Raw genomic sequence first — 11,592 nt, forward strand, 5'->3', positions numbered from 1 at the left:
TCTCATTATATATTGTAACACACATTGCAACAATTTGTTTCTTCTTAGATAATGACATTCTAGCCATTTCTGATGACCAGCCACAAAGAAACTAGAAGAAAATAAAATCCAAATATAAATCTTCACAATTTGATAGTGAATTATTGTCTGTACTACATTCAAGAAACATAAAGTGGAAGTGATAAAGTTTTAGTACAAAGAACCGACGAAAAATGAATGAAATGACAATTGCAAAATGATATGATATACTTATATTAATTCTGATCAATTACTTTCAGATACATGTTAATAGCTAGAGAGATTGCTTCTTCAAACCGTCGATTCAGCTGTGTTTAGGAAGGCTCAAAGAAAAGATAATTCTAGGTAAAAATATATAAAAGAAGTGATAGAGAATTGACAGCAATACACACAATAGTTAGCACCCAATTTTATCGGAGTGATTGAGAAACTGCGAATATAAAGTGACCACGCCTAGAGGGCGTAACTTAGTTACCGTGTTTTGGGGGAACTTGAAAGACATGGGAAGCATAAAATACACTCTTTAATTTTTAAATTTTTAAACCAAACACAAGTTTTATTTTATTTCCAAGAAATCTCAAGTTACATACCCAGTTACAACGAAACAAAGGATGCCTATATGATAATAAAATTGAGCCCAAGCATTTTGGACTCGGGGGTGCAGGTGCACCACAAAAGATTCAAGGTGATCTAGCTGAAGCTATTGCAAATAAGCACCAAGCCCCCAACTTATATTTCAGAAAAATGAACATATAACTTTCAACCAAAATGAACAAAAAGACTTGATAATAATGCGCCCATACAGATACAGTAGATAATAATATAGCAATCAAACAGTGTCTCCTTAGAACCATTCTTCATGACTCCATATCTCTTCGATAACAACAATAAAAGTAATGTCAATCGAATATATAAATTAAACATAGTTTGTCCACTCGGAAGTTAACATGGTATGTCCTGCTCTGGAATTGAACATCACATGTTCCACTCCGAAAAAGGTGAGCTGTTCGCAAACCTTATAGTTGTAGCGATAACAGCCTGCCCTACAGTATTTTGAATGTAGGAGTACTGAGCCTCGGCCAGTGGATTGGTTCATTAGGTTACCATCATTCATTTGTGAAAGCACGAGGATATGCATTTTCCACAGATATAATATTCCAATGTTGGAAGAAGCATCTAATCAATCTATGACATAATTAGGTGCCACTGCAAGAATTCTGTCATTTCTAGATGAAGTCTGCCTAGCATTATCACCCTCTTCTGCTGCTTGTCTACCATCATCCAGAACTATCAAATGGCCCTCCCTCCGTACCAAACTCTGCACATAAAGCACCATTGAGATTGATATCAGGTCAAGATTTTAGATGCAAATGAACTATAGCTGTATGCCTGTATCTATCTGTTTATGTATATATATGCTATATAGGTCCTGGTATATTCTTACCTCTATGATAGCTTTGATTTTAGAAATTTCAGCTGCTGCTTCTTCCACGGAACTGTAGTTGTTTTTCTCGTTCTGCTGATCTACATACCACTGTATCAGTTCCCTCTGCCTCATTCCAGCTAGTACAGACCCTACAAATACGGAATAATGACAAGTTAGTGGCTTAGAATGAAAGTTATTGGCATCTAAGAGCTATCTTATACTTCAAATTGTCATGAGTACTAGATGCCTCAGGATGAGACATAAATTGCATCGGAATTAAGGTCAATCTTTACCTTCTTGCGTTACAGTCTCCTCATGCTGTCTAAGACACATGACAAGGGCTTGGGTGACCCTCTGGAAATATTCATCAGTTATCACAAGTTTTTTTCTCTGCTGTCCTGTAGCATCATCGCCATTTTCTGCATGACATGCAATCTCATTACAATGTGTTCACCAACTTAAAACGGCCCAAAAAATAAACATACATATAACTACTAGTGGTGATATCGTCTAACCTGCATTGTTAGAAGTTGATTCAGGGTCAGCGCCACTTTCACGAGCTTCAGCTTCTGCAGGGTCAGCACCTTCAACTTCAAAATCTCCATCTTGAAACTCAGATAGATCAATTTCACTCGACTCCACACTGTAAGAATATGGACGGCACCCAATACATATATAGTATTATCAGGATTAATTCTACATGCAACAGATAACCAACTACTTTAGATCTGATTGTTGCTTGCCTGATTATTGATGTTTTTAGTAGCCTCACTGCAAGACGCACATGACGAGTAGCCACCTATAAATTAATCACACTTAAGTTAAGACTAAATTTCTTTAAGCCAGTGTCAATTTTTAAATATATGACTTGAATCACCTGAACTTCCAGATGGCTTCGAGCTATAGCTTCTGAGAGTCTGACCAATGCCTCCAGCTGTCTAACAGTCATTCTGTATGCAACTCTACTGCCAGGAGCTGTATCACCTCTGCGTAAAGTAACATAGGATTCCACCAACAACTGTCTGGCTTCTGCACTAAGCTGAGTGATTGGAAATTGTTAGTGATACTAAATAAGACTTAGTTCACACATCTTTAAAAAATATGAGGTTTGCTAGAATACTTACTTTTGGTTTGAGGGTCTTGGCATAAGCAATGTAACGTTTCAGTTGTGCAGTAGAGAACGTTGGAGAAATTGCTGCCTCGCGCTTTTGATGAACTCTAACAATGTGGTGAGCAATGTGGTAATCTGTTTGATCATCAGGGTCATCGATCATGACGTACACAAGATCAAACCTTGACAGGATAGCCGGAGGAAGAGCTACATTGTACTGTATAAAAGTGATAGAACTTTAACAAACAGCACACAAGATCCATTAAGATAAAATGATAAATAGTTTGAAAAATGCACGGTGCCTAAGTATATTCTAAATGTCACCCTAATTATGCATGATACAATAGCTGATTCTAACCTTTAGTGGTTTAGACTTGTCATAGCGCCCTCCAGTAGGATTGGCTGCAGCCAAAATGGACGTTCGTGCATTTAAGGTTGCTTGTATACCTGCTTTTGTTATGCTTATCGTTTGCTGTTCCATTGCTTCATGAATTGCAACCTATACATCAATTTCCACATTATAGATTGTGCTATGTGTACATGCAAGCTGAGCGGATATTGAATAAGGAATTACAAATAATCGAAAAAGGTTTACTTATATATTTAGTTACCTGATCTCTAACATCCATCTTATCAAATTCATCAATGCAACAAACCCCATTATCAGCCAGCATCAGTGCTCCAGCCTGTAACAATCAAAATTAAATTATACGGAAACATATATGATCAATGACACATAAAATTCCAATCTCCGGAAAGAAATTTGATTTATTGAAATGAACTGTCCTGACATCGTATTACACTCCAAACAGTAAATCCTACTGTGGGTGATTGTAAGATCATTAACTTGGTAATCTTAAAGGTATTCATTGTTAATAATAATAATCTCGTAAATTTAAGATTATAAGTTTTCTACATGTGCAAGAGCAAGGAAGATGTCAAACTTTACATCTGCTTCGTAATCATCATTCCATGTTAGTGACTTTCGTCTAATGGGAACTAAATTCAAACACTTGGAATCATGCATTTTTGACTTGGAAACTAGGCACAATATAACATGAAATAAGCTAAAGCCACACACCACCTGTGGTAACATTGTAATTAAGAAGGTAAAGTAACGAACTATCACCAAAAACCACCAACTGTAGTAATATAATAATCAAGAAGGTAAAAGGGATCAGTTTTATCTGGGGCATCTAGTTTAGTTTTATTCTAAAAGACAAGGCACCCAAAAGTAATGTAGTGGAATTGACAGCCATTATTTTAGTGGTCTGAACCAACTAGATGAAATTGAGTAGTTGATACCCTCATGTCCTATGTGATTCGTAAATCTATATACCTCGATACAGAACTCTCCAGTTTCTGGCTCTTTAGCAACCGTTGCGGTCAATCCAGCAGCAGACGAGGATTTTCCAGATGTATACACAGATCGGGCAACTAAAGTTGTAGTATACCTGTAAGTGAGAAGACAAGAAATATACTATTATTTTGGTTTAGATGGAGAGAGCCAATAAATTGTATAATACAAAAGTCAGGCTTACTTAAGAAACTGAGACTTAGCACAGCTAGGATCTCCAACAATACAGACATTAATATCTCCTCTCAAGTTAATTCCTTCGTGAGTAAACTTATGGACACCACCCAGAAGCATAAGCAATATTGCTCTCTTGATATCTTGATGGCCAAATATAGTTGGGGCAATGCTGTCAACCAGTTTATTGAAGAAGTCGGGGGTGTTTCTCATCTGTTGGACTTCATTTAGCTCTTCTGTCTACAAAATCATGATAAACATGCCACATCAGCTTCAGAGCATAATATAAGATAAAATGAGGGGTAAGGAAATAAACAAAAGTAATATAAATGTAAGATAACACGACGGATCAAGAATGAAACCATGATCTCAGCTAGTATGGACATTGAATGAATTATTGGTGTAAAAAGTTCAAAGGATCAAATGAATTTTGACAAGTCTAGAAAAAATTCACTCTAAACAGGAAAGAATTTTTGATTCTCTTTGAGGTCAGCCTTGAATCAAGAAGATGCAGTTACAGTTTTTTAAAGGAGGAAACTGCCTTTCGTTTCGTATCACATAGCTCCACACTGATATGAAAAATTTATTTCTACTTCTAGAAAGATGTTTGTTTAAAAAACATACGATTGCTATGTAAATTGATAGCTGAGGTTAGTAGTAGATGAAATTGCTAACAAGTGGGAGGTACTAGGAGGAGAGTTGATCTTTGCATATTAGGTTCCATTAAATCTTTCATGCTTCATTGGATATGAGGTTCCATTAAACTTTTCATATACGTTTAACATTGCAGACTCAATCTCATTCTCTAAATGATATAGATGAATACTTGTTCAAAATTACTGTATAATGTAGCTTTGATGATGTGGAAGGTAGACTTGATGTTGCACCTAACCAATCACATTATCACATTGAAATGGGAAAGTTAAAAAGAAGTGATGAGAATGAACCGTGAACTCCTGACTGTCATCATCTTCAGCATCTCTCTTTTTATTTCTGATGTCAGAGTCCTTTCTGTCATCGCATATCTGGATAAAGAACCAATATTTAAAAACAGATAAAAGTTATCTAAAACTTTCTAGAAGTAGACAAGTGACAGGGAAGCAGGGAACAAAACAAATAAACACTAACCTGTACAGAATTTGCAATGAAAGCAAGTCGGTAACAGAGATCTCTGACTCCCAAGGCTCTGAGGCCTTTGACACCTTCTTGCCCTCCAGGATTCTTCTTTTGAGAAGCTTCTCGGCGTGTCTCAGCTCGTTCCCCGGGAGAGGCCAATGCCATTATGTCTGGTATCACGACTACAGTGCCAGTAAATATGACCCTGTGATTGAATTAGCAAAATGTAAAAAAGAATGATTTTTAATATTCCAAAAAGTAAAGAACCCCTTATAAACAAAAATATCATCATGGAAAGAATATCCTACGTGTCACCAGCCCTGGCCTGTTCAACAATATCATGGCGAAGGATGACATCCAATGTTCTGGGAAGGGAGCCTGCGGGTATTTCTTTTGACGTTTCCTGCATTCGAACTCTTTGCCAATCTGCAAATTTGCTGTCTTGTCGAAGCAGTGCAAAGCTTTTACTCTTTGAGCACATAGGATTCAAGCAGATGGCAGGCTGTTACCACAATTAAACATAAAGATCACAAGTACAGTTATTTATCCTTCATATACACAAAACCATCTAGTAAATCACAAATTCACCAACTAACAACAAACCTCAGTGTACTTGAACTGCTGCTCAACATTCTTCATAATAGTCGCGCACTCCAAACACTTAAAAGTTCCCTGTAAAAGCTCTGGCCTAACCTCACTAGTCCGAGTCACCACCCCCCTCACCGCTACCAATTTCCCAATTTCAGAAGTACTTAATTCCCTCAATCTGCAATTCAATCAACCCAACAACACAAACACAATCTCCCTATCACGACCCTCATCCAAATAACATATATAACAATTCAAATATATGTACAAAGCTCTAAAATTCAACAAGACTAAAAAAATTACCTCTTCAGCATGGGTAGATTATAAAAAGCAACATTGATATCCTTATTCGGGTTATCATCCGTAATAAAAGTGGGTTTCTGTTCCATCACAAATCGCTTGCAAGCACTCTTCAAAGAAGCCTCAAATCTACAATTTTTCACAACCCCACCAACCCAAATCCACAAATTTAAATCCACAAACACAAAATCAACAAAACCATCAAATTTTAAAAAAGGGCATTTCAAGAAAATACCTCAAGAACTCATCAGAAATAGCCTTTTGAAGCACATCATTAAAGCGCATAACATGGGAAAAATCAATGAACATGGTGTTTGATTCATTGGGTTTCATCGCCTCGATCTCCGACTCGTAATGGGGTTCTCGAGAATCAGGATTCAATCGAAAACTATACAAAGATAAACACAAATCAAGATTCAATTTTAGAAAAAGAGGGGTGAAATTAGGGCACAAAATGTAGTACCTTTTGAGAAATTCAAGGAAGATGTTTTCGACACGGGCCGCTTTCTCATCAACGTAGTATCCGCCGCCGAATGAATCCATTTCTTCAACTTTCTTCTTCTTTGCTGCTGCTAATCGAGTGTGTTTTTGTGATTTTAGTGTTGACATGTGTTTATGTACTGCTACATTTTTGGCGCCAAATTATGTGGGTGTGGAGAACCGGGTTCCCGCTAAATTTCGTGGGCTGATTTTTTGTGCCGGTAAAGTGGATTGGGCTTGTGGGATAGTTACTGGGCCGGTTACACAACCATCTCTGAAGAATAGAGCAAATTCAATAATGTTACGGTAATAAAAAAATTGTTTTACTAATTTAAAATAATATTTTTGTGTCTTATTTTGCGACTTATTATTAAAAAAATAATTTAATTAAGAATGATATATTTAAAAATAATTGGACGAAAGAGAAAAGATAAAAAAATGATGTCCGAAAAAAGAGGTGAACAAAATTTTATTTTTTTATTGTCCTCTGAAAAAATAATCTCCATAGAGAGTTACATGTGATATGTAAGTTTAAATGAATTGTTAATTAGCCAAAACTTTTACTTGTTTTTTTTTCAAAATTTGCAAGTTAAAAAAATAAAAATAAAATGTATAGTATGATAAATCTGTAATAGCAAGTCCAATTCAAGATACAAAATAACTATAACTATTACTATAATTTGGTACCAAAAAGTGTTTTTTATGTTAAAATAAAACTTCAAATCCAATGTTATATGTATTTTGAAACCAAATATTTCCTAATTTACATAAATTTTGTCATTTTCCTTAAGTTTCATTTAAAGCACATTTGTAGTAGTTTCTACATCTTTATTTCAGATTTAGAACAAAAAATGCATATATACATATTTGCATTCCAATAGAATTTTTTGGAGTTAAAATTTTTGAAATTTGGTTTCAAATTATAGAATTGACACCACTTATAGCATGGAATGTACAAATTTGTAAAAGAGCCAAATCACCAAGTAACCAAGCCTTGGCTGTGTGATATGTTAAATTTAAAATTTTAGTGGAAAGAAAGTCCCCTGTACTATTATCCATTGGTAGGAAATTAAGATAACAATAATAGAGTCAAGAGACGTGAAAGAAACAACTAATTCTTCAAGTTTGCAGGCTTGTAAGAATTGCCCCAGCTCAACAACTTAATAATCTCCATTTGGTTTAATCAAGTGCGTTAGATATGATGAACCGGGGCACGATCGAAATGGCCAAGACAGTAATGGAGGTAGCAGAAGTTGCTTTCACTGCCTTGGAATGCTGTCACATGCAACATCAACTCCGCCAAGGTGATCATCCCCTGCCTTCCATGGAGGAAATCAAGTTATTGCAATCGGAGAATCTACGTCTGAAGAATTTGCTACGACAGAATCTTGAGCTGCTGCCTCATCTCTCCAAATGTCCACCTGTGCTTCCAGATTGCCCGCCTGATGTAAGAATATATTACATATAAATTTATCTATAAAAATACAATGTGTTTTCTGATGCTTGATTGTAAATTCTGCGATATGCGGTGAAAGTTAAATTAAATAGTTTAAAGTTGAGCGCTTTTGATGGAAGGCAAGCCGCCAGCAACTTGGCTAGGAAAAAATAAGCTATCAACAAGCTAGCTTTGAGTATTGTTTATGTTGAAGCTGATGCGCAGGTTCTCTCTCAAATGTGGATCACAGGAGAGATGGAATTGTTCATGTAATATATTATGGCTTGTTATAGCTGTGATCTTTTATGGTTCTTTTACTACTTTTTCTGATGCTCCACACAGTACAAAGTTTGAGACTGTTTATTAGATGAGCTGGTTACTTAATATTAACATGGTATCAGAGCTGACAGAGGACTCAGGTTCGATCCCTGCCACCCCCAATATTTCTCACAATTTATGAGGGACACGAAAGACAAATTTATGCCCCAAAGATGGGCGTCCGTGATCCACTATTTGACCCATAAATGGGCTTTCGAGTGAGGGGGAGTGTTAGAATAATATAAGATCCTAGAAAGAGCCATTCTCTAACACCTCGAGATTTTAGAGTAACTGGTTCCTTAACAGTACAGAGTCTACAGACCATTCTGTCCACAACTGTATAGAACATTAGACTTTGCCCTATTTTATAAATTAAACATATATTTATTGGAGTCGCATGTTTCTGTTGGAGGATCCTTAACCTAATGATTGATGACTTGTTTTTCTCCTTGTAATTGGCTACCTAACGATATGCTCAAGATGACTTTTACTTCCCTTTGCAGTTACATGCTCATCTAGTGGCTTCTATAGACTCTGAAAAGTTTCTGAATCAGCTCAAATCCCTTACTGACGAATCAGTTTGCGAATCTGGCTGCAAGTTCCCTTCAAAAGAGGCTTCTGGTTTTTATCCCTTCAATAAAGTTTTCTTTTATATCTGTGAATTTTATTGAATGAAATGTGATTTCTTAGTTGGTTTGCGTTTTATTAGGAACTGATCTACAGACAGTGGAGAGCCTAATTAACCTGAATTCCATAGAACCAAGTTGGTGGGTGTGGGTCAATGATGAGATGGTTCCCTGTAATGTCGAAGAATGGAGTATCATTGACAATGAGAATTATGTGGTTGTTAATGAAGACAGTGTGGTGGATGGGGTGGCCAACTTCATGGCCAACTGTGTTTTGTCGAATCCAAATTCTCAGGTATGTGCCCAAAACATGTTATCTTTGCTTCACTCTTCAAAAAAGTTGTAATGCTTCTCACAGTATAATTCTTTATGTATTACAGAAGTTGACACCTGAAGAGCTCCAAAAGAGTAAGTTCACAGTTGTTATGAACTTGTCTTTCTAGTGAACCTTATATTTCATCTACACTATTAGTAGTCAATGCTTGAATTGAAATATTGTGCTTTTGCTTAAAATCTCGTACTGAATTTCTTTTTTATGATCCACTAACTTATTTTTTATTAAAGTAATTGAGCGATTATGACATTCAATTTTGAAATTGCAGCTCTAACAAAAGCATTGTGTGGCAATGGTATGAGTAAGGTCGAGGCAATGTTAGATATCTGGCATGCCGGGGCAATGTTCTATACACTCTCTACCTGGGGACTTGCTCTTATAGGGTGAGTTTCTACCTACAAAATCTTTCAGATCGTGCAACGAGAGTGTGGATAGTATAAGAAAGATCCATCACTTCTAAAATTTTCTGATATATGTGTTTACCATCAATGATACTTGATATAATGTAATTTAGACATTGCCATGCTTTTCATGGTTATAGTAATATAAAGTAAATACTTAATTGATGAAATGGCACGGTTAGAAGTTCTGTTGTAGTTTGCAACTTTACTATTACAAATCAGCAACTATAGTTGTGAACTTGTGATGGTCTAGGGGTGTTCCTCGGAACTAAGAGAAAAACTTCCCAAGGAACTATAAAAAAAACCATTGGTTGTGCCCTGTACTTGTGGATAGACTTAATTTAGAAGAGCATAATACAAGTTTGTTGTGGATAGACACAACTTGTGGATTGATGTGGCTTTGCACAGCAATTGAACAAACTGAACAAAACCACGAGGGTTACCATACTAGTAAACTTTCCGGGAAACTTTAAAAGTTATTAACCATATTTTTTATTTTAAAAGATCACCAAAAAAACAAGATATCTTTATCGTTTAGTCAAATCAACCTAAACACTATTGACATCTTGTTTTTTTATAATTATTTCCATTTATTGTTGGGCACAAATTTTTTCCAACTTGGGCTTTCCAATCTCACCTGGGTCTTGCATTCTATATACAATTTGTAACTTTCAAGCCAGAAATTGCTGCTAGCAAATCCAGTACTTGGATAGGCGAGAAGCTAACAATAGTTTGGGAATTTTGCAGGTTGTACAATACTCCTGCTGTAATGAGACTTGCTGCAATGGGGGCTCACAAATCCAGTAAACTTATTCTCAAAGCTTTCTGAAACGACCGTGTAAAATCTTTTCTTCTTCGTGACTAAAACCGTATTGTGATTATGTGTTATTCTTTAGTGCCTGATCTTGTGCACAACAACCTATATTGAGGTGACTTGTTAAATGTTACTAGTAATTTGTAAATATCATTTCAATGGAAAAGATCAGATTATTTGTAATACAATTATAAATAGAAAACGATTATATTATTCTAATAGTATTTAAACCCCAATTACTATACAATATTAAATAAAATATGATTATAGATTTAACTAATCATAAATATAAAAAATATTACATTAGTTGTTCTAGTACTATTCAAAAATTAAAATGTGATAAAATGATATAAAAATAATACATATTTTACAATATATGGTTGTAATTTAATTTTTTATCCAAACCTATTATCTATTATCTATTATATGTTAATGAGCACTAGCATAGGCTCCCTTAAATTTATACCAAAAAGGGTACTATGGTAAATATACATAAAACTCATATTTTTAAAATTTGACCCATGGATCCACCCATTTTCCTATATATACTAATTACTATACAAATTATCCTCGATCCATGGACTATCTAATACTAAAACGGGTTATAAATTAACTAAATCTATTTAAAATAGCATACAAATTCAATTACATCTTTTTCTTATTTTACATTAATCAATTACAAATACATATTATATGCTAATAGCTTACTACTTTCCTTTATCTATCAATTATAAGGTATCAAATTCAAAAATCGGAATCAATCACTCCTTCAACACCAGCTATCGAATAACTAGCATTTATTTCAAAATTGAATCTATAATTTCATTGTAATATTCTTTTTCATTATTATATGTATATGTATAGAAGTCATGTATTTTCTTAAATCGTTAATGATTACTCATTTAGTTAGTATGTTGTTGCGAATTTGTTTCAATCTTGATTTAATTGATTTATTTTTTTGATGTTTCAGGAAAACAAACAAAGGGTGATTTTTGTTGCTGGTGATATATTCTTCATTTTTGAATTTACTCGACAAAATGGGTAAGTATTTTTATGTATATGTATAGAAGCCATGTATTTTCTTAAATCGTTAT

The 11,592-nt window shown here is 34.9% G+C and overlaps 2 protein-coding genes across 2 annotated transcripts; one reads left to right on the plus strand and one right to left on the minus strand.

Moving 5' to 3' along the window:
- Positions 1-728: 728 nt before the first annotated feature.
- Positions 729-6,675, minus strand: LOC141672902 (DNA replication licensing factor MCM6). Its single transcript, XM_074479598.1, has 18 exons — positions 6,554-6,675; positions 6,326-6,478; positions 6,094-6,219; positions 5,806-5,968; positions 5,511-5,704; positions 5,215-5,407; positions 5,034-5,111; positions 4,097-4,326; positions 3,895-4,009; positions 3,167-3,241; positions 2,914-3,054; positions 2,569-2,772; positions 2,322-2,483; positions 2,188-2,243; positions 1,960-2,087; positions 1,738-1,863; positions 1,463-1,593; positions 729-1,336 (listed from the first exon to the last, which is right to left on the minus strand). Exons 1-18 carry the CDS (start codon positions 6,631-6,633, stop codon positions 1,199-1,201), a joined length of 2,493 nt encoding a protein of 830 aa, XP_074335699.1. The 5' UTR covers positions 6,634-6,675; the 3' UTR covers positions 729-1,198.
- Positions 6,676-7,583: 908 nt separating this feature from the next.
- LOC141672927 (uncharacterized) lies at positions 7,584-10,711 on the plus strand. The gene is made up of 6 exons (XM_074479626.1): positions 7,584-8,017; positions 8,827-8,944; positions 9,033-9,244; positions 9,330-9,357; positions 9,552-9,666; positions 10,432-10,711. The coding sequence occupies exons 1-6, from the start codon at positions 7,769-7,771 to the stop codon at positions 10,511-10,513; spliced, it is 804 nt and encodes a 267-aa protein (XP_074335727.1). The 5' UTR covers positions 7,584-7,768; the 3' UTR covers positions 10,514-10,711.
- Positions 10,712-11,592: the final 881 nt, after the last annotated feature.

Source organism: Apium graveolens, chromosome 7, assembly GCF_009905375.1.
Source record: "Apium graveolens cultivar Ventura chromosome 7, ASM990537v1, whole genome shotgun sequence".
Classification (NCBI taxonomy): Eukaryota; Viridiplantae; Streptophyta; class Magnoliopsida; order Apiales; family Apiaceae; genus Apium; species Apium graveolens.